A 24,260-nucleotide genomic window follows, 5' to 3' on the forward strand; every position below is an offset into this window, starting at 1 on the left:
TGCTACTGCTACTGCTACTACTACTACTGCTACTACTACTGCTACTGCTACTACTACTACTACTGCTACTGCTACTGCTACTGCTACTACTACTGCTACTACTACTGCTACTCCTGTTACTACTACTACTACTGCTACTCCTGTTACTACTACTACTACTGCTACTCCTGTTACTACTACTACTACTGCTACTACTACCACTACTACTGCTACTACTACTGCTACTACTACTCCTGTTACTGCTACTACTACTACTACTACTACCACTACTACTGCTACTACTACTGCTACTACTACTGCTACTACTACTCCTGTTACTGCTACTACTACTGCTACTACTACTACTACTACTACTACTACTACTAATATTGTAATCCCAACGCTAATTGCTGAAATCTGGAACGATGGCAAAATAAAAAAAGTCAGATGGAGTAAAAAACACTTCTCAGACGATCAGACATGTTTGTGTGTGTGTGTGTGTATTTTTAATGTATTTGTCTCACCACCATTTGCAATTTCTTTAAGTGTCCTGCAGCTGTCAACTGCTCTTCCATTTCCTCTTTGCATTATGGAACAATAGTGCACATCAGCAACAAACTAGTGTCCATACTAAACCTTTAGAATATATTTGGTCACTTTTCCACATCCACATACTATTTACAGTCCGTCTAGAATAGGGGAAGAAGGAAATTGAGCACAGCGTCAGCTTCCCCCTGCAATGATGTATTTGAGTTTGAGTTTTACAAATAAATAAAGTGGTTTCTGACAGTTTGGGTTAGGTTTGGTGTTTCCAACCTGCCTGATTAGTTTCAGCAACTAACTTGGTGTGTTACCATTATCATATCTAAAAGAACCATTTGCCAAAGATCCAGGCTGCACGAACTATAACTATGAAATGAGCACACATATTCATGCATCGTCTGAAATAATGATGTCCAGAGACTCACGTGGTCCATTAGCTCCTTGACCATGCCATTCCACTGGCCCGTGTTCTCATCCTGAGCACCGTACTTCCCATCTTCCACCAGGCGAACCTCGTAAGTGAAGCCCAGGATGTTGGCCAGCTCTCTCAGCAGGTCTATACAGTAGCCCTCGAAGCGGTCGTTCCCGTACAGCGGCTTGTCAGACTTCTTGAACATCACATATGGCTCTTCCTGTCAGGAGAAATAGTGGAGGAGGGATGAGTCTCTGCAGCACTTGGCACCTACTGATAAGGCCTATCTGAGAGGGTGTCTGATGTGTGAGATAGAGCTTTTCGAGCCATGAGAGTCCAAACCCACACCGGCTAGGCGAGTAAAGTGTGTGTAAAGCTGCTGCGTTTGTGTGTGTCTGCTCGCCAGCGTTCCCAGTTCTGTGATGTGAGGTAGGGTGTGTGCAAAGTGAGCCATGAACATAATAAGAGATAATCCCCCATATCAATGACTCTGTGCTCCTCTCAGGCTCAGCAGGTTGGCTTTGGGCCCAGACCCAGCTTTTAGGACACCACATGCTTTGTAAATAAGATAAGAGATGCTGATAGACGGACACAAAAAGAGAGAGCAAGAGCCGGCACATCAACCCCGTTCACACAAACAGCTGGGGAGATTACTAATGTCTTCTTTCTCCCTCCCGCCTACTGAGCATCCCCTCCACCATGTCCTTCTCCTCTCTTCCCTTCTCGCTTCACTCCCTGTTTCCTCCTCCTCCCGCTTCCTCCCCTCTACACTACAGCTCCACGCACCATCTGTCTCTGTTAGCCTTAGACACTCATTCTCACTGCACGTCCCTCATTCCTATGACTCCCTTGTCTCCCTCAGACAAATAAATCCAAAAATATATTGTCAGGCAGGTGTTGTTTATAATATAACTGCTGTGACTAAAACCGGGAAAAAAAAAAAGAAGAAATCTATTAAGATTGCTAACGGCTTCACCACGTTCCACCGGCTGGAGCTCTAACAGTATGCAGGCCAGGTCATGTTTGCATGTTTCCACCTGAAAATAGGCTTTATGACTTTAACCACACTGCAGCCATCAATTTTATCATTGCTGACACAATTCAGTTCACAGTATGTTACATCTGTTGTAGCTCATATGCTGCTACATTATACCTCTGCAGCTGCATGCCTGCAAGGATACTGATGTAATCTTGATGAAAGAGCAGAAAACGCCGTCCACATACAGATCAATACCACAGAGCCTGCAATGTCAAGAGATACAAATACCAAAACGCGTACGTTGAAGGGGAAAATAACTCTGTCCATAAACCTACATGACCTCTTCTCCTGGTAATTACACACATGGAACCTAAAAGCCTCTGACATATAGAAGATGGTGGGTCAGCTGCTGTTGAAGACACCAACGCACAGACGTGACAGCAGCTCGTTGAGCGGGTGACGTGCATGCTACACTTCTTTTTTTTTTTTATTCCTACACATTCATTGCAACAACTAACAATTCAAGGTAAAAGCAGTGTTCCCCTTTCTTCCCGTCACCATGGTAACTGAAACACTGCTTCAGCGGTGATGAGCTTGCCAGTGTTTTTAAATCCACACAGGTAGTTTTCCAGGGACTTTTATTGCTGCGTGCAGAACAACATTCTCTCATTGATACTGCCGATATCAAGAAAGAGGGGAGGAAGAGAGGTGCCATCTTTTTCAAAAGGGCTTTTTTCTGTTTTGCACTCTCAAACATGCTAACGTTAGGGGTTATTTACTGTGTGACTCACCGCCTCAGTATGTTGAACTTGAGTCTTGCTTTGAGGAGAGCAGGTGAAAAGTGACACCGCCTCACTCAAATTCATTCCTGAAATTTCCTCTGCAACACAACAGCAGCGATCTTTGTTTGAATCTTGCTACCCCAGAGCTAAAGTGCAAACTGTGAATCACATTAGCCTGCGGTGTTGATATTAATTTATAGGGAACACCATTGTGTTTTCACTTCCTTTGCCAGTGGACGTCGTCGAGAATGAAGAAAACAGGGCGTATCTGATGAAAGCTGATCTCCTCTTCAGTGACACACATCTAACAAAGACATCTCACCATGACCCCCACTCTCCACCGCAGCGAATAAAACAACATAATAGTAGTCGACTGTTACGAAATGAAACACGGCATAATAGGCGTTACCTGGATGGAGCTCTTTTGCTCAGTGTGTCTCACCACCACACCACAAGTCATCAAACAGAGTGACTGGAAAGTTATTAAAGCACAATACCATCGTAGATATTTACAGTTGGACTGCCGTTAACCCCTCGTGTCCAGTTTACTCCCAGATTTACAACTAACTGACCGACTTTTCTGCCAGCTTTTAGCCTCCGACAGCCCTGTTAGCTCTGCTGAACATTTATATCTAACTAGATATATATTTAACAGAACTGCTAGTGTTCTCCTGTTTACATGTCACCAGTGTTTTAACTTTGACCTTAACTGCTGGTGACAGATACCAGAGATGGAGGTATAAAATGGTTTTATGCACCCACACCTGTCCTAACTGTTGGGTTCTTACCTGTCACTGAGTATAATTCACATATCTACATAATTCCTTGCAGTATAAACATATAACCACATAAAGCACATGTAGAGAGAGGTATAGGCATTGGTGGACACATCTGCTTTGGTTTTAGGTTTCATTCAAATCTCTCTAAAAGGACCTTTTTTGAAAGTAAATTCCTCCTCAGCCCCTTTTAAAATATGATTTCCTCCCTCTCCTTATTATACCATTTCATCCCCGTCTCTATTTGCTGCCATGTTAACTCGTAGAACAACTGTTATCCAGCATGTCGGGCACAAAGAAGCCATTGTGAGCCCATTAGCTGCTTATGACCTCTCACCTTCTGTCAACTGTGAAAGACTGTAATTATCATAAACAGTCGCCGGGCACATTAACAAAGAGCACCTCTCGCTGGAACAATCAGCAATAACTGTGCTTCTTTCTGGACATTACAAAAGCTCTTATCTTCCATCCAACTGGACTTGGTGGAATATATTTTTGGATAAATAACCACAGCATGAAGAAATGTCAGCCCAGAACAGAAGCTCTCAGATATTCCCTGTAATTCAGGAGGTTTGGTTAAATGCTACGGTGCAGTGGCAGAGGAGGAGATCACTAACAATTTGGTTTATGCTGCACTTACTCAAATCTGATTATTAGTCAGCTCCAAAGCCTCTTCTGTTCCAATCATTGAAATTATGCAATGATTCATGCAATTTGTTTATTCTGGTTTGATTTAGGCCAACACTGACCAACAGAGATTCAGCAACGTCTGTCTTTTAAGAAGTGCAGCTTCAAAAGCGGCACCGTTCAAAAGAATTTTTAATGGCATGATTTGATTCAACCAGAGTGGTTCTCCAGCAACATTCACACGCTTTAATCCCAATTAATCGCAGCTCCACAGACCCAGCGAAGTACATAATCTGACACATGAGCACATTGCCCCATAGCATTACATACAGTACACGTGCTGCTGATGCACTGCGAGTGCAATCTGTAGTACGGTGTCCCCGAGGCAACATGTCATCACAGGAGATAATGCAGAACGCTTTACAAACCAAACTGATTATAAAAAGGTTAGCATCGTCTTTAACTATAAGTTACATGTTCCTACTTTTCAAGTGACCCTCTCTATTCTTCCGATTTAAGAAAAGATGAGAAGATAAGATAATAAGATTCTGTTATAGTGCACAGCTGATGCTTAGAAACCTCACTGTCGTCTGTGTTGACCTTCAAAGACACACAAACCATTTGCATCATGGGTAGTGTGCAAGCTGAGGTGTTCAGAGAAAAGAGGACTAAAAGTAAGATACTGTTTAATTTTCTGCATCATTTTTGTTCATTTATTTGTAAAATAGTCGACTGTGAGTCAACCTCCTTGAGAAATGTGCAATATTAAATCAGAGAAGTGCTTCGGTGCCTAACAAGATTGATATTCCTATAGATATTTGTAACTGTAGATAGTTTTTGAATATTCTTTTTATTTAGAAATGTTGACAGACATAAGAGTACAATGAGTATGTACCATCACTGACATTTCCATTTGTTTTTTTATATATATATATATATATACACACACACACAAAATGAGCTTAACATAACACCCTCCCATCCCACCTACCCAAGAAACATGGAGGAACCTCATCTAGATTAGCAGATAGAGAGTACTAGACACCTGACACTTACAGATCCAACAAACATAGAATTCATGAAGGTGACAATATAAGTACAGAATAATAAGGGAAAAATTAATAAATAATGTTATACCCAGTGTTATTGTTGAGTGGACATACTGTAGCTTGCTCGAAGAAGAAAAAAAAAAAAATAATAACATCATCATTATCATTATTACTATTACTACTACTGTAAGTAAATAAGATGGAAAATACGCAGGAGCTACTGTTAGGTTGTATTAGGCAGAACTTCATCCAAATAAGTCAGCACTGGGTCCCAGGTGGAGAAGAATTTTTCTCTAGAACCTCTGAGTGAGTATTTTATCTTTTCCAACTGTACAAACCACATGAGGTCACTCAACCACAAAGGTGCTGTCGGTGGGTGTGACTGTAGATATTTTGACTTCTTTTTAACAGCTGTGTAGATTCCTCCATATGAAGACGGTGGTTTTTTGGTCAAAAATGTTTTTTTTATTGCTTACTACATTTAGGAGTGTGTAATAAGGCGTAAATTATAATTGTTAATGTCCTAATATGCTTTCATTGTCTCTATTAAAACAATCTCATCTTGTGTTATAAAGCACTCAGTGACAGTTAGTACACATGTACAGATAATTCACAGGTGAGTTTAAAACTGTTCTAAAGTTGTTGTTTTTTAAACTGTAACTGACTATATCAATCAATTTAAGGTTTATAAAAAAGTTACAAATAATTAAAGGGAAAAATATGGCTTTATATAGAGTATTATTGTAATTAACCATCTTTAATTGTTTGATTATTTATTTACGGCATCATTAACCGAATGAAAGTCAAGTTTTAAAAAATGGACTTTATAAAATAAACTCAAATTACTCAGCTAACTTTATTCAATACACATGAAGCACTGAATTATAGACTTTGATAAATGTCACTCCTAGGCTTCCGTAACAGTCAGTGTGATGGTGTCATGTTACCGACAAAGATACATGCGAGTGTAGGGTCCTCTAGCTGTTACCGTCTACCTCACCAGCCTGAATACATGTACACATGCATAGAAAAACAAACAGACACTCTCCCTCCTGTCTGCTGAAGGGAGGCTGGCTGCAGATGGATGCCGGTGCATCTTTAATTAAAAAGAGAGAGTGAAGAAGAAGAAGAAGAGTATCTCTGTAAAGTAAACCTAATTAAAGCTATACCACTTCCGTGCCTCTCTGCAAATTCACCTTAAACACAAAATCAAGCACATTCTTCTCCAACAAATTAAAAACAATGGATTTTTTGCCTCAAAAAAAAAAAAAGAAAAACAAATGCTACTGCCTTATTGGAGTCATTTTTAAACATTTATTTTAGCTTTATTGATTCCCCACCATGCAGAGTGGCTGTAGCGGAGAACAAAGCAAAGCAACAAGGAGCAGCGCAGGCTTGAAGTGGTGCGCTGAACACTGTGTGAACACTATGTATCACAGGTTAACTACAGTCTGCACTAAACCACCACATCTATGAAAGCATTGATTTATCATGAACTGACATTGAAAGTCAGATGGTTAAGATTTGTTTTCTTGTTTTGTTTAAAGTATATATTCAGCTAAATCCAAACAGGCTTAGAGAGAAACCTGAGAAAACTACAGTTTTACAGCTAAAACAACGGGCACAGATGGATTTAAGGCCATTCAAAGGCTGATCAATCAATAACCAACGACTGCTGGGTGTTTCTCTCTCATGATACTTCTGATAATATGGTTGTATTACACTGTACATGTGATCTACTGATGGCAGCACTGGCTCCTGGAGACCACTGAAACACCTTCAGCGTTCAGCTTAATGATTACTTACAGTAACCATCTGTCAATATGATGTGATGATCAATGAAACTGGTCCTTATCATTCATTCGTTCACCACTTCTCTCACAGGGGGTTTGTTTGTCAGCTAAAACACTGAAATAAACCAGTTTTCTAGTTCATAATTTCAGACGCTTTTAGTCCTGATGAGATTTGTACAATTTCAGACAACCTGGTAGGCTGACTGACAGATTGCACAGTGGAGGTAAATAAAAGTTGCATAATTAATTCTGCTTGAATTACCTGTTTGCAAAGTGAGGCGTACTAAACATCTACTGACAAAGACAAACCCATCCTCCTGGTCCCCATCCCTGCTCCGCAACAAATCTCTTTTATTCTGCGGGACCCATTTTCATTTTTTTATCAAGAGCTAAATGATTAATTATTTTTTCAGACTCAGACTCATTGGCCTTGGCTCATATAGATGAGTCTGAGTTTGAAAAAATGATTAATCGTATAGTTTTATTTTTGATAAAGAACATGAAAACACCATACAAGGGTTAAGTCATTTCACCTTTAACTGAAAGTACAACCAGCTCCCTGAGTCCACCAGTGGATCTACTGTCATCAGATCATTTTCAAAGCAACGACTAGTTGTCTAGTTTAAGACAAAAGCTATATGAATATACTATAACTATGTTAAAATACACTTTGACCAGCAGGCACAACATATATCCACTGAGTATCTTTTATATGGTATGTAATCTGTTTTGCAACAGAGAACATTTTCAACAATATTTGCAGCTAACCCTGAGTTTGTACATGGTTTTGTATTTCAGAGCCGTCTGCAGGTAGCGTTACTGTTCCCCTGCAGTGACTAATAAAATATGGCTTGTTTTGTGCGAGCAGAAGCAGGCCTGCTCCTTGCTCTCTTTAAGACATTACACAGTATATTATCTGCGGCTCCAGCCATTAGCCTAAAGGTACTTTATTTCCACCACAACATTACAGGAGTGATTTCCAAAGTAGATAAACTGTTGATAGGCCAAGATCTCAACGGTAATTACATCATGTTTTATAGTACATAATCCCTGAGAAAATGATGAGAAGCTGGATGAAAGTGTGCATCAATCAAATGTAACAAACCCAATTATTGTCAGCCCTCCCCTCTTTTCCTCACTGCTCACAGCCATCACATATCTCCCCATGACTCAATCCTGATATGGCAATTACAGCCGCAGAGAGTCTTCGCTAATAACTGCAATCCAATCACTTCACAGCATGCACGGAAGGAAAGAAGGCCCTGGATAAATAATGACAACCCACAATTTACTTGATATTGTTATTTTTACGCTTGGCTCCTCTGTAATAGGATCACATATTGCTTTGATTTGGCTTACTTTGACAAGTTTCCCTCCACTGTTATGGCTCTCACATGGCACATAGTCTGCACCTAGTGTACGTAGTATATGGAGCTATAGGCATGCGTATGTTCACACACACAAGCACAGGGGTCATGGTAAGCAAGCAACTGACACAAGATTGTTCAGCGACAGAAAAACAATGAACTCCTGGTCCTCCAGTTGGCAAGAAGTTTGCGGTAATTTAATTACTGGGTGCACCTCATGCCCAGCTTAGCATAAAGATGCTGGGGAACTCCTCCCAATGGGCAGGCTAGCGCTTTGCACGCACAGCAGCTCTGTCGCCATCAGTGTGTGTGACTCATTAACTCATTAACAATGTTTCTCATTTTCTTAATCTGTAGACAAACAGGACTTTAAAAATAAACAACAGTTTGTGTACCTTTGGGAGCATTACATCCTGGAACTATTTCTTATTGGAAAACAGCTGAACTGCCTGGTGCACAATTAGAATAGTTTATATTAAACTTAGTTTGTTTTCATGCAAAACAAACAACGCTTGCTGATATATAGTAGAGAAAAACAGCATGTGTGATATGTGTGTAATCACAGAAAGTCCAGAAACGACCTCCATGGTAGCTGTTAAAGTCAAAGGAATCAGTATTTATGCAACATCCCTGTTACGGTTAAAATCACTGTTCATCAGAGAGATTTTAAATTTGACCTTTTCTCAAAGTTCTGTCTGAATTCCTTGGTTTTGGCACCACCGGCGAGAAGGACAATAATACAATATGCCTGATGAATTGGTCGATAGGAGGCAGAGCCGTAAACCATGAAAGCTTATTGGACAATCAATCAGTCAATTTTTGCTGCCTGAGCCTGCTCCCACCAAATTGGAGTCCTCCACAGTGGTGAAATCAACTGGCGAGGGAGTGCGGTGCTTTGGGGTACTCTACTTCAATTGAGACAGAGAGCAGCATCCCCAGAAAGTACTCTAAACAGAAAGGGCAGCTCAGGCGAAGCACTGAAGGATTTTTCAAGAGGAAAAGCTTAAAAATAATGACATCTTTGGAGGGAGTCTGTTATGGCTGAGAGCTGTTCTAGCCTTCTATAATTGGTCCCACATAAAGCACCATTACAATTTGATTTGGCTATAAACAGACATTTAAAGCTGCATATTTAATTTGCACATTGTCAGCCCAAAATGACAGCGCGAGGTAACTGTCTGACTTCTGCAGATTTCTTTACTGAAAAATCATGTTAGATACAGACTGTTCTCATTCCCAGTTTGTCAAATACCGCCACTTTGTCACCCTCATTTGGAATTTGATGCTGATGAAGAAGGCATCCTTTAGCGTCGTGCATGAGACGTGTTATACACTGTCCGACAATGTAGTATAAATAGTCCACAAAGTCCCTGTTAACATGTAGATCAATAACAGTGGATTAGAAGCCAGTTGCACTATGATTCAATACTGCTTATCTCCCATGTCTCATCTCCACGGTGCACGAAGCACAAGTATCTTTAGCTTGGTTATGATACAAGTCCTGAAGTCTGCACGAGGCTCTACTGAGATCCTTTGTCTGGCAAACATGCCATATCAAACAGGACTGGATAAACCCACAAGAGGTCCTCAAGACAAACATGCACTTTGGGCCCCAAACCTCCACCCACTGCTGTGCACGCACCCAGTCGGCTTTAAGTGCCCATCAAGTGCAGAGCGGACCACAGAATGCATATGGAGGCTGAAGTATTGCTCCTATAGTAGAGAAATATCATGCTCCGTGTTTGCTGTTCATAGGATTCAGCTACAGATGTTCTCCAGGAACATAAAACAATTAGATTAATGGAAAATATAGAGGATATATATATATATTTATAGTACCAGTATGGTGGAGACGATCAGGGATCGATTGGACAAGGAATCAGAGACATTAGTTGTTTTCCCCTTCTGGTTGTCCGTCATGTTCAGACCACTTGGAGGGTCCCAGGTGCCAATCTGTAAAACAAAATGCACTGGTTTAATATTTCACTGGCTCCAGGATACATACATACATACATACATGCAAGGTCCACTTATACAGAATACATTCATCACAGACGCACACAGACAACGCATGGCTAGTGGTGAGTTTAATTATTCACCCACTGCTCCTTTAAAAACTAATGCTGCTTTGCATTTAGCTCATCTGACACCATTTTTCATGAAAGCAGGGGAACGCTTCCACACAGAAAACGGACAATTTTCACTTGCAACTCAAATTAAGCGGAGAGTAAGAGTTAAGAGAGTAAAGCCAAGATGTCCTCTGGCACATTCACTTTAAGTCTCATATTCATAAGAGCAATAACCAAAGTAGCAGCTAATTCTGTTTTCTGATTGAACATTTGCAGACACTGACGCTCTGCTTTTCTTTTATACTTGTACACTGTGGGAGGAAAAGTAATGTGTCTTGGATCAAACAATTAGCCTCTTTGACGCACAGGGCCATTACATGCGTTTTCGGAGGTTAACTTATCAGTGCCTGAGGAAGCCCCTGCTACTTACAGTATGATTAACCTGAGCACTGCTCTCTGCATAGATCCACTCAGACAGTCCTTCCAAACAACACCCTCAAATACGTTCAGTGACAATGTTGTCTTTCCATCTAATGCTCCCATTTTCAAAATATGCCCTTTCTACATTATCTGTATATAGCAACTAGGCTATGGTTAGAATTTATTAATTCAAATAACTGGTTGTGGTTATGGAAACGTAATTTTTTTAATAGTAATAAACAGGTTTGTGATGGGCCACAAATTGTCCACATCCTATTTTCTATGTTTTCAGGTGTGAAATCTACGTATACTGAGATGTATTGTTACATAAGATAAGAAAATAGTTTTGAAATGTTTTATTTTATGTGTATTCATTTCTTCTTTACTGACCAAAACACACAGGCAGACATGTAGAGCATAGACATATAATATATTCACTCTACGTCTCTTTCTATTCTGGATACATACAGAGAAGAATGTGTAGAACCCTGAAGACACAGTTGACAGCCATGTGAACCCTCAACACTGTCAGGGGGCACTTTCTTCTACGGTCCCAAAGGGAATAATGTTATGATCTAGGATCTGGATTGGCCCTGTGGCCTTTTGGAGGGCTGAAAGCATGCTGGGGAAAAAAAAAAAAGGAGGCCGACGAGGACGGAAAAGCTATCAGATCGTACCTCAAGGCTTCTCTTGTCCTCTCTCAGCTCTCCCTCAAGTCTCCCCATCCAAGCCTCCCCGTCAGCACCCCTCCCGCGCCCCATCCGACCCCACTGCCTTAAGCATCACTAGGAGGGACCACAAACACTCCAACCCACACCAGCCACACGCTCCTCAGGGCTCCTCTGATGCCCCTTGTGAAGGCCCGAGATAAGCTTTGTAATTGCAAATCAACTCTTTAATTCAGGCTTCATGAGCCTGGAGGGCTTCTGAAGGGGTTTTTATTAATAGAGTAAATTATTCATGTAGGTGCAGGCACACAGCACACAGACCAGAGGTCAGGAGCTGCTGAGGGGAAAGCACTGGTGAGGATGCTGAAGTGTGAAGTGTTTGCAGTTGCATTCGAGAGTATTATTTGTATCGATGGTGTGAGCAGGTTCTCTCCCCACTGATAATCTCATGAATGCATAAACGCAACATTAGCAGTGAATGAAACAAATGCAGCTCCATCACCAAAGCCCCAGTCCTGCAAGACGGTCGCTAATCTTTGGGAGATGACTTTGTAAAATACATAGAATTCTACTTTTTACCTAATGATGTTGTGATGGAGGATAAAACCATTGTCCCCCTAATAACTGGATGTGCTCATGTAGCTTATGTTGCCGATGACGACGTCCATTTGAATGCAGCCTGTACTGCAGTATATATATATATATATATATACTACCATTAAAATGTCTCTTCAGTGTAGTGGCATCGTTGTTGTGTTTCTATTCCACTTCTTAAAAAGCAGACTGAGTGTGACCTTCAGTCAAAATATTCATAAAATGTTCACAGCACAAGCAACAGCTCAATGAATATAAAAAGAAGATAATCACTGTGTAGCACACTGTGACGTTCTCGTGTTTAGCCCTCATCTCAATCTGAAGCTCTGTATATGGTTTCAAACCTTTTTCAAAACATTTAAAACGACGTAGTTTGGGGATTTTTAAGCAACTTTTTCATGAACATACTGGTTTTTTTTTCACTGTTAGCTTAATTAGCAGTGTGTTCACTGAACTAAAGGAGGCAGTGCAGCATCTCAACTTCAGCTTCATCTACAGTTTATTCAGCTTTCAACAGATTCCAGATTCAGGAGGCTGCACTCTGGGAAATGACAATGTCAGTCTCCAAATTATGAGTTTATGATCCGACTAGATTCTGACTGAAGTCACTGTTCCTTTGGTGCTTTTAGCCCATTGCTCTCTGGTATTGGCTGAGCAGATGTCCTGCTTCTGTATACTAGTTATTAATAATCTTATGTTGATGCAAAGTTTAGCTCAACTTTACTTTAACTGAATATCTTGGACTGAAATGAAAACATCAGCATCAGGCTTGTGTTTGGAGATGTCATCAGGACAGGGTTAGCATATCTTAGCTACCACTATTCACACATAAACCTTACCGACACCTCCAGAGCTCATGAATTGTTGTATCTCATTTGTTTAATTGGTTTTGGTCTCTGCACAGGTAAGGTACCAAACCTGGCAGCCCCACGACTGTTCATCCAGTGCCTGACAATCATAGTTCCATTTATATATCAACATATCTATATACTATGTGTTGCTATACATTGTATGCTCATTTCTACACCATGTTTTATCTCATCAACACATTGTCACACCAGGTGGACTCATAAGTGCACAAAAGACACACAACCTTCTCAAGTCCCTCCTCCTTCAGACTGATGACGTCGAGGTCGAAGTCTGTCCTCAAGCCGTTAGACCGGTTGAAAGTGATTCTCCCAGTCAGGCCATCCCAATGGGCCTAAAGAGAGAGCAGCAGAGGGAGACAGAGAAAATCAGAGAAGACATTCAGCCATTAGCACCAAGCCTGCATCTCCACTTTCAGATGTTTTTGATGTCAGTGTTTGAGGGAAAGCAGTGAGAGCGAGAACACACAGCCTCTTTCTATTTCTCCCTCTTTCACACGCCGTTGCTGTTTGTGCAGTCTTCCCTGGCATCAAGGTGCCTACACACACTCTGATGCTGCATTTGTAACAGTAGGAAGGCAATTACCAAATTTTTACAGATATTTAGGGGTTTGATAGGATACAATGTAGCATGAAAGTGGCTCAGAGCAGCAAAGGCTTTTTCTCAGGTACGGAGAATCATCACAGCGCTGCTCCGACTGGAAGCCGGGAACTTCAGGGCCTATCTTTAGTTAGATGAGTGGGAGTCACAGATCTGGAAGTTACTCACTCAGTACAGTCAACTGCTGTAGAAAGCATTTGTCATACTACTTTGATTCAGAGTCTGAATACCTCTCCATTGATACAACCGCTGTGTTATTCCAAAGGGGATCATTATGAATTACTATCACCAAGGAACGGGAGGCATACCTGTCAACTGTTTAGGTAAGATGACAATATGTGGATTTGTTCCTGCTGCACAGTTACTCTGTCAATTTGTCTTTCCATATTTCACCTGCAAATCTTTTAATGCTCCCCAGAGGAGGATTCCTGCAGATTTTGGTTACCATCATGTCATCAAAACAACATGCATGTCAGAGAATTATAAATTAACATATATCAAAACCCCATGGGTGGATTGCCATCAAACCTACCGAGCACATTGGTGCTCCACTGAGGATCAGCATTTTCCTTTGGCTATTATTCTTTACATTTTTCCTCAAATAACTAACTTTCATGTTGAAATTCTTCTGTTGCAGTAACTAATCTAAAAGTAATCTAAAACATAGAATATGCTGTGTCTCCGTCTGCAGTGGCTGTTCTGCACTGTAGCTGAGCTAAACAGAGTTGTCTTATAAATGCTGGCATCCTCATGTGTGACTACAGGCTTAGAGAGCTTCAAGTGAGAGGACAAACACACCCCAAGAGCAGCAGGAGAGAAGAGGGGAAGAAGAGAGGAAACAAGGAGAGGGTCAGAGAAGAAAAGATGAGATTTGCATGGAGAAAAACTGTCAGCTTCATATATATATATACACAGTATATCTATGTATGTGCTTCCTGTTTTCATTTAAATCCCTCACCAAACAGTTCTTTATTTGCAGTCTTCCCATGATCTCTGCGATGGGGAACAGAGGGTTAGAGAGCCATAAATATAGACTGTCTAATCCCTGGCCTTTCCGCAGACAGAAACCTGTGGATTAACTGTCCCAGTTTCACAAATGCACTGAACTGTGTGCAATTACTAGAAATTTAGATACTGTTGTGTTTTTGTTTCTGCATGGCTGATTAACGCTGAGATTCAGTGAGCAGGCTCAAGATGGCGTCCCTCCTTGGGAGAGCATGCGTGAAGCCATAAACCAGAAAGAGATTTATTTCCATATAAATAAACATACAGATAAATCATTTCTATTTATTCATATTCCCCTTCTTCTTGAGGGCCTCAGCCTTATTTACATTCTGTCTCCGTCTGCTTCCCTGAGAGCATATGTTTTCTGTGTGAAGGTGCTGCGTATGTTGAGGAGGAAGACAGAATGGGGAGCAGGTAGAGAGGCATCTACCTCTTTGATGAGGGCCATGAAGCGGTTCCCGAAGCGCCAGGGCTTGTGTCGGTTGCACTGTAATGAGCTGACAGTGATCTGCTGAGACTGCTGCACAGCCACGGCCACCACGTGCACGGCATCGTACATCAGTGCGGCGTCCGTCTGCAAGCAGAGTCACAGGAGGGGGAAGCAGAGCGTCATTAACATGGAACACAGCACACGACAAATAAACGCTTCCCAGCGTGGATCTGCTCAGAATCAGAGAAATATCAATATCATGATGGCTGAATCAAAGCCTCACATCCAAACCCAGACGTGTGGAGCTGTATATTTTCATGCTTTGGACCCACTGGCCATGAATATATGGTGACTTCACTATTGATGTGTGATGCGCTGATATCAGACTTTGTTGAGAGTGGCTTGCAGCAGGCGTAGTGATTATATTCTTTATGGGGGAAAAATTAAAACATGATGAGCATAGGAGCAAATCTAGAATGTGAAAATAAAAAAGCTTCATTAAAATAAAATGAAAACAGATAACACTTAAACAGTTGCAGGAGCAGGAAATGTGGGAAGGAGTGTAGATTAATGGTCTGCACGTAAATGCAGAGAGAGGAAAACAGTGTAAGATAGAGGATAGGATGAAAGAGGGAAGATGTGCACACTGTATATAGAATTCATTTGGGTCACACATGCAAATGCATTTGCCAAAACCTAAAAATATGATTTTAGCACATTTGTTTATTATTCTTTCATTGTGGAAAAGTTGAAAGTGAAGACAAACTCTGTCAGAACGACGCATTCATCTGCAGGAGTGCTGCACATTTAAACGTTACAGCAGCGTCAGACACAGGAGGTTAGGAAGAGCATGAAGGAATACAGATAAAATAAGAAATCAAAGAAATTTAAAAAATAATAAATAGAATACAGGAGTATGAATAGTGAATAATTTACTTTAAATGGAGCAGCTGTTTTCAGGAAATGTATCTGAAAATCAACAGCTACTAAATTCAAAGAACTGTCCAGAAAGTCCTAAATGACCTATTTCCAGGAAACGTTGCCAAACCCCTGCTTCTCCTGACACTACTGGAGAACAGCATGATCCAGTGCGAGGTACTGTTGTATTGTTTGTGTTTGCTTCTGTGTACAACAGTAAGTGCTGGGCGGTCTAAGGCTACTGGAGTCCACGGTGGCTTTAGAAACCAGAGATGTGCAGGTGAGAGCAGGAGAGAGGAGAGTAATCAGTGTGATGGAAATGTCATCCTCATTGGTGCATTGTTAACATCGTCAGTTTCCCTAATTTGACCCGCATTCCATTATTAAGGTTCCTGAATGACAGCAAGCCATTCCTAAACTCTCAAAGTATTTTGGAAAAAAGCTTAGTCCTTTAGAGAATTCAGCAAACTGAATGACATGAGATAAAATAGAGCTGCAGCTGCACAAGTACATTTTAAAGTAATAATTTACAGAACAAAGGGCAGCAGCCAACTCTTAAAAGCTTTTCGGAATCACTTAATCCAGGTAAAGAAATATGTACAGTAAAATATGTATAGTGGGTGTAACTGTCTGGAGCTCCAGAGGAGTCTTTTTTTTTCCTGAATCATTTTTGCATTCCCCTCATCCACAGGAAGTGTTCATGTGTTGGTCCTTCATCCTGTCAGTTTAGGAAAACACTCCGCACATTCTGCAGAAAGCAGAGATGATGTGACGTTTTACTTGTGACGTGACGTATTGCTTATTACTCGTTTCACAAGGCCGACGGTTCGGAGCCACAGGCTGTGCTGCTTGAAGCTGTGGCTGTGGATTTGATCAGTGATCAGACAATAGTTGCATTTCTGGTTGAATGCTATGGATTAAGCCAAGAAAGCTTTGATTCCTTTTTGTTTCTATCACATATGATTTGTTACCAGAACACCATAGGAGTGAAGGAATACAATAACTTCAATGAGCACACAAAGCCCCTGCATGTAGTTAGCGTTACACCCATTAAAAACTAACGTGTGAACCAGTGCACAGTCACGGCCACAATCAGAAACGCCCAGAGCTTTGTCATCTCATGGCGATCCAGTCAGAATCATAACTACAGTCTGTCTGAGTCAGGCTCAGTGAGGGAGCTCCGCTTGTTATCTATTTAGCTGCAATGACGCAGACTTGCACCTGAGCCTGCCAGAGCTGACGGTGTGCCCACTTACATTGTGGTCACAACCAGCAGCAGTTCACCACGTAATACATAATACTGCAGTATATCATAATACAGCCAAGGCTTTTCTCTGTGGACGAGAGGGAACGCAAAATAAACAACTCCCACTGTGACCCTTTGGAGTCTCCGTACAATATCACACTATGCCTGATAAATTCATGTCTGTTAGTAACTAAGTAAAGTTCATTTAGCAAAGCACTTTTCACAGAACAGAGTCACAAAGTGCCTCACAGGAGGAAAATAAAATAAAAACAAATCATAAATCATAAATAAGATCAGTAAAAGAACAACAATAAGATCTGAAACACACCAAGCATAACTCACAAACGCTGGATATAAAGAATAAATGTGCTTTCAGCTGCTTTGTAGAAGCATCAGTTGAGACTGCAGATCTAACAGGAAGAGGTTCTCCACAATGTCCGAGCCTCCACTTGAAACGCACAATCGAACCTTTCGTATTTAGTCGAGTGCGGGGGGGACTAACAGTGAGCCCTGGTCAGAGGATCTCAAGGACCTGCTGGTGATGTATGGATGAAGCAGCTCAGAGACGTACGCTGGTGTTTGACCGTGCAGAAATCTATATGTAAAATCAAGAACCTTAAAATGAATCCTGAAGTCGATGGGAGGCCAGAGTAGGGAGGGCAGGGTGGGGGTGATGTGAGCTGATCTGCTGGATCTGGTTAGCAGCCCTGCAGCAGCGTTCTGGACCAATTGTAGACGGTTCAGAGACGACTTACTGAGGCAGGTGAAAAGGGAGCTACAATAGTCCAGACTGTCCGTAATGCTGCATGCATGATTGATGGGAACATCCTAAAGCACCCAAAGTAAATGAAGACCAGGAGCAGAGGCAGACGTGAAAGCAAGGAATGGTAAATGGCCACATTTCTGTAGCTTTACAGGTTTTTGCTGCTCACAAACACTCACACACACACACACACACACACACACACACACACACACACAGACACACACACACACACACTCACACACACACACACACACACACAGACACACACACACACACACACACACACACACACTCTGATAGCAGCTGGCCTGACCATCAGGAGCAATTTGGGCCTCTTGCAGCCTCCATGCCAATTAAAATAGGGTGTCAATAATGTTCTTATTTAATAAAGCAATAAGAGACCATTTAAGCTAATTAAATAAACAACAAACAAAATGCTCTCAAGCATGATGTGGACAGACAGCATTTCCCAGTTTGACTGTGCTGTGAGTGCACAGTCAATATATATATATATATATATATATACACACACACATATATGTTTTGACAGTAAACAGTCTTTCCAAATAGAAGACTGTTGCCGAAGTTATCAGAGAAGTGCCAATCATCCACGCTTCATGAAAGAAGCCTATATTTCTGCAGTTCCTCAAAAAAAGAAAAAAAATCTAATTAGTGTTTGTCTCGCTTGATTGAAAAGCAATCAAAACAGCTCTCCACAGTTGTTGCATGGAAATCGTGCCCTAAGGTGCTTGGAAAAGCATTGTCCTGCCGGAAAAAAACACTCCCAAACCTGTCATTTTCCCCTATTTGAGCCCTGATTGAGCAGCCGAAGGTTGCAGCTGAAGATGCCGGTTTGGCTGTAATAATGTGGAGGAGACACTCCGGTGGCTATTCAACATGCGTGAATGTGTGTGTGTGTGTGTGTGTGTGTGTGTGTAGCTGGATCCATATGCATGGGAGATGTCCAGAGATGTTTCAAAATCAATTACGGTCAATAAGCTTGCCTTCTAGACATTCAGACTGGTTTCAGCGTCTGCCCACGGGAGTGTGAGGTATTAATAATCTGTGTTAGAAGAAGGTGTTGAAGCAAAGGGAGTGTGAATCTATCGCGGTGTGGGTGTCACCTGGAAGCTGTTAAGTGTGCGTGTTAGGAGTTCTATTGATATGCAGTATCATTTCCAACCACCACAGATAGGAAGGATAATATCCACTTGGACCGACTTCATAGATATTATAGAACTAACCAATGATGCATCGGTCCTGCTGCAGCTCAGCCTGTCGGGTGTCTTGTTTGCATGTGTAAAAGTGTGAATAGGAATCACAAATCAGGATCCGTCAGGTTCATTCCTAGTGAGCTGCAGAACAGCCACACAGGATCCTGCGTATCTTCCTGGGGGAGGTGCAGAGAGCTTATGTTACCAAAGGAAGGGTGAATAGTGCATTTTATTGGGACTGCTTTATTGGATGTGTTTTTAGACACACAACTGAGAAATAAAACACATCAGGGTTAGCTTGTTAGTGAGATGGAATCACTGGCGGTGAGTCTGCACGGGGGAAGAAAAATGCTAAATATTGATCCCCTTCATCCTTCAATTAGAGGCATCAAGTAATGATTCAAGAAGCAGCGTGTCTTCATTAGCTACGAGTTCTGGTCACTGCTTACTGCATGTCTAGCCACAGCACACTGTATGCAATATAGATAGAAAACAATGTATCAGGCAGTTTGAACATCTTCTCTAGCTGTGATGATGACGTGCTGCTTCTCCAAACATTACTTGTTGCACCTAATTGATACTGTGGGCTTGTGTTATAGACCGTTTCTCTTTCACTCCTGTCTCATTCTATTTGGCGTGCAGAGATTCCCTCGTGGGACTGCTGCAATCAGTGTATTTGCTCACAGAGGCAAAGTAAATTTGCATGCTGCTTTGGCACAGAGTTCAACTTGGGTGAACTTCTGGCTTGAGCATTTGCTGCATTGACCAATTCAGCCATCTTGAAAGTGCTGACCTTAATGGGAACGGAGACAACGATAGATTTCAAAATGGAAGAAACCGTCACAGTAGCTGGGCTGCACTATGCAGTTTTATATGATCCTGCTCTGTCTGGTGAGAAACAAGCTTTCCTCTTTGAATTCACTGGGCACTAAAAATAAAAACTATCCACAACCAACAATAGTCACCAGACTACTACTAAAGTGGTCACTACGTGTGCAAACGTCCAGATGTGCCCAGTGAATGTTCTTTATTGAGCACCTGGTGTGAACAAGTAAGTAAGAATGTACGTTACAATATGAGGATGACAAGTTAAAACCATTAAACATGAGAGATGCATAAAGGTGTTTCACCAAGTTATAGTTTGGTTAATTATAGACAACTGAAACTATTTGGTTGGGGTGAGAAAACCCTTGTGGACATATTTAAGAGACATAAACATCGTCTGTTGTTGAGGCAGGATGTAAACAGCAATCTCCAGAGTAACAATCCCAATCATCTGCCTTGACCTTCTGCTACAGCTCGTCTTGACCCTTTCCTTTCCAACACTTATTGTTTGTCTGGCTGCAAGAGGAAACGCAAACATCATGAAATGAAATCATGGCCGCTGCTGTTTTCCTGCTCTGATATTGGCCCTCACGCACCCGCCTCAGTTCAACACTGTGCTTGGATGGGTAAGAGTTTAGTGTGACTGCCAGCTTCGTGGCACCCGCTCTTTCTCTCCGTGCTGGGGGCAGGAGCTGCAGCTCTGTGATGTTCACACTGCCAAACATGCTCTCCACTATAAACCACACACGCCTGCAGGGACCTCATCATAGCAATGTGACAACCTGGCAGTCAATCACAGCATTGATACTGCGGAAGTCAGCAGGATCTGTTAGGTAGTACAAGTAAAGTTGCATTGTCACCTGCATGGGTGGGGCTTGGCTGGAACAGGCTCAGTTCATGGTGATGTATATTTTGGGGAGTTTATTAAAAGGCTAAATCGACAAAAAAAATATTCCAGTTGAAGCATTTCAGTCAATATGGTGTCAAAGTTAAGAAAGTGATTCATGAATTAAATATTCTCTTAATTAAAATAAGCAGCCAAATGTATTCAGTTGTGTGCAGGAGTGAGTGAGGATGAGTGGAGGCTTGCTGGAGGAGTTCTGGCAGCAGAGGCTTGTGTGCCTCTCTGCGTCTCCCCAGTGCGAGCGATCTCACAAGTACCCGTCAGGCAGACTCGCAAATGATTTAGCAACACCGGCACTTCACTCTATAAACATCTCATTAAAATCAATTATGTCACTCCTGAATGAAATTAAAGTTAAACGCTTTAAAAGCTGCTTTTCCCTTGTGTCAGCCAATATGAGCATTACCCCTGACGCTGTCTATTTTTCAACCTCATTGTTGCCTCTTCTCTCTCTCTCTCTCTCTCTCTCTGCTCCTGCTCATCTCACAGAGAGACTGAGAGAGATTTATTAAATCTCCAAACCTCAGATTGATTTCAACTGTTTTATGAATTGCTAAAATGCCCAGGTGTGACTTGGTGGCGGTCGGATGCTTCCCCTTCGCTCCTTCAACCCACATCCCAGCAAACCGACCAGCTCATCAACATTACGATGGAAGCAGAGTGGCAAGAAATAGCTTTTCACCAGACTGGGGCTGGGGTTATTGCAGCACGCTCTTTGTAAATGAACTCTGCAGAGACAGAAGAAGTATGACTAACTTCAGAACAGGTTCTAAAAACTAATATAATACCAATAATGTGAATTGAAACTAGCCGCTAGTAATGTTGTCGTATTCTCCAGCTTTAACCTCTTAAACTCCCATGTCAGGTTGTCATGCAGACAGTTAGCAACATACATTAAATATTATTAAATATCCCAGAAATGTGTCTATAATGAGTGAAGATATTCAGACCATCAGCTTTAAAGACTGGGACTATCCTTTGTTTATTTAAAGTTCTCTTGGAACAATTCACTTTTATTATATGCTTATGTTTTGTTAGCTGTTAGAAAAAGAGAAATGGATTTAACCAAATTGGCATTTTGCACAAAAATACAAGCTGGTTTTAGAACAATTATGATTTTCTGCAGTCCGAGCAGATCCTTCACCATATTGGCAGTAAATCTGAAACGATAATAAAAACTACACACTGACCCAATATGTTGATGTAACTTCTGGAATAACACTGGGACACAGTAATGAGATTCAGCGCTGCCCATTTTTTGTCAGTATTGTATCAGTGATATTGCATGTGACAGATGTTCAAACAAAAGGAACAAACAGACAGAGGTCGATCCTAGCCCTTCTTAAAATTTCCCCATGGGGGACAGTGATGGATTTATTTTGAAGTTCTTCTCAGAAAGCACAACACAAGGCCAAGAGCAGGTTTCCGGAGTCTCGGCTAGTAATAGCAGAAAAAAAAAGGGGAGAAAGGGGATTGGCGAGGTGGCGTTTTATGGCTGATTCCTAAAGCGGTGAAGGGTGCCAGCTGCAGCCGGAGCTCTGCTGGTCACGTGGAAAGCTGTGGTCACGCTGCTCTGGCTCTTTTGATTGAAACATAAACACCTTGAGAGATGAGGGCACACTCAGGAACAAGCTGGGGAAAGTAGGTATAGGAGGTGTGTGTGTGTGTGTGTGTGTGTGTGGCAGGGAAGGAGGTTTAACACTAGACCGACTACCCACAGCACTCACTACCTTCCCTCCCTCCCTCGCTGCTCTGTGGCCACTCGATCCCCTCCTCCCTGCTACTTGAAGGGATTAAAAATTGAGCATGTTTTGTACTCTTTTGGAATCTCTCAGAGGTCTTAGTCATGACTAGGTCACTCACTGCCATCAGCTATTCTTGCTATTCTCAGCACTGAACACACAAGCTGTACTGATATGTCATGAATTATTTTATCCAAAGCATACCAGCATATTCTCTGGTGTGGGGAGGAACACCTATTCATAGCTCCACTTGCATTCTGATTAAAAGAGCTGGAGATATTACGTGTCATTTTAATGAAAGCAACCCTAATTCACCAGATAATAACCGAGACAGGGATTCAGCGCCGTGAGTGCTGGACAGATCCTGGAGGTCCAAACATGTACAAGATTAATAAAACAACTTCTTTTAAATGAAACACTGCCTCATCTATTCACAGCTTTCTGTAGTCAAAACTGTCGCACTGCACTGCAGCTTCAATATCGAAACATCAGCCGAACATATTTGGCGCTTTTCCACTAGTACCTACTCGACTCGACTTGACTCGGTCTTTTTGGTTTTCCACCAGGTGATAGTACCTGGTATCAGGTACTATCGGCTCCAGGGTTCCAAGCGAGCTGAGTCGAGCTGAAAATGTGCCGTCAGCATACTGCAGGCCACTGATTGGCCAATCAGGGAGTGATGTCACTGCATGAGCAAGCACGCCATTTTTAAAACCCTGGAGACAGAGACCGGGCGTTTTTATCATTTAGCGAAAAGTGAACCATGGAAAATGGCTGCACGTAAACCAACACCGTGGTCCAACGAGCTCTTAGTTGTGTTGTGTGTTGTGTCGCATACAAATGACGTCAGAGGAGTTTCGGCCCGCCTTGCTATGACGAGCCCACTCACGTTGAGGTGGTACTCAATTGTAGTGGAAAACCAACCAAACCGTGTCGAGTCGAGTTGAGCCGAGTAGGTACTAGTGGAAAAGCACCAATTGTATGTCATCTATTTTACTTCCAGATTAGGTCGTATAAATAAATGATGCTGTATTGGCTTGAAAATCCGCCACACTGAACCTAACTGTTGACCCTCCGTCAATCTTTGCCGCAGCTTAGCATCATCTTTTAGCCCGAACATGCTAATATCAAATATCAAATTCAGAATTCAAAGTAAAATTTAAAAAAAATCCAATTCAGGCAACAATACAATGAAATTCTGTGAGATGTGGATGAGATGTTAATGACCTGCTGTAGCTGGAGAACAGGTTACTGAGAAGAATGACTTGTATATGAGGACAGACAACATAAACACTGTGCTGTTACATGTATGTAGACAAGCATGAAACATTCAACAGGTGCTGCACATCTCTGTTGACTGACAGAACTTATACATCCATCCTGAGAGGACATGTTCTCAAACCCTCGTTTATATGTGCTGTATGGGCTGACTGCTCACACACACACACACTCACACACACACACACACACTACCCTTAAACACCTTTACAGAAAACATTTGATGTGAGTTCAAACACCAACATACTGAATTCTGGTTGGTAGATATTTTGGAAGAATAATAGTAGGAGTGTGGAAGTTGTGTGGAGTTTCACAGCTTAGGTGTAAAGATTCATACTTAAGGTTTCACAATAGCAGAACTCTCACTCCTTTCATTCAAAACACCTACATGAACAATAGATGCAATA

General features: G+C 41.7%; 1 protein-coding gene across 1 annotated transcript in view; it reads right to left on the reverse strand.

Annotated features, from left to right (window-relative positions):
• Positions 1-24,260, reverse strand: part of LOC139204760 (glutamate receptor ionotropic, kainate 2) — a 202,458-nt gene that overhangs the window by 55,131 nt on the left and 123,067 nt on the right. The window contains exons 7-10 of the mRNA XM_070834752.1: positions 14,961-15,104; positions 13,152-13,259; positions 10,147-10,260; positions 948-1,154 (exon numbers count right to left, since the gene is read on the reverse strand). Coding sequence (XP_070690853.1) covers positions 948-1,154; positions 10,147-10,260; positions 13,152-13,259; positions 14,961-15,104 — 573 coding nt within the window. The remainder of the gene's footprint in view (positions 1-947; positions 1,155-10,146; positions 10,261-13,151; positions 13,260-14,960; positions 15,105-24,260) is intronic.

The sequence above is a fragment of the Pempheris klunzingeri genome, chromosome 8 (assembly GCF_042242105.1).
Source record: "Pempheris klunzingeri isolate RE-2024b chromosome 8, fPemKlu1.hap1, whole genome shotgun sequence".
Classification (NCBI taxonomy): domain Eukaryota; kingdom Metazoa; phylum Chordata; class Actinopteri; order Acropomatiformes; family Pempheridae; genus Pempheris; species Pempheris klunzingeri.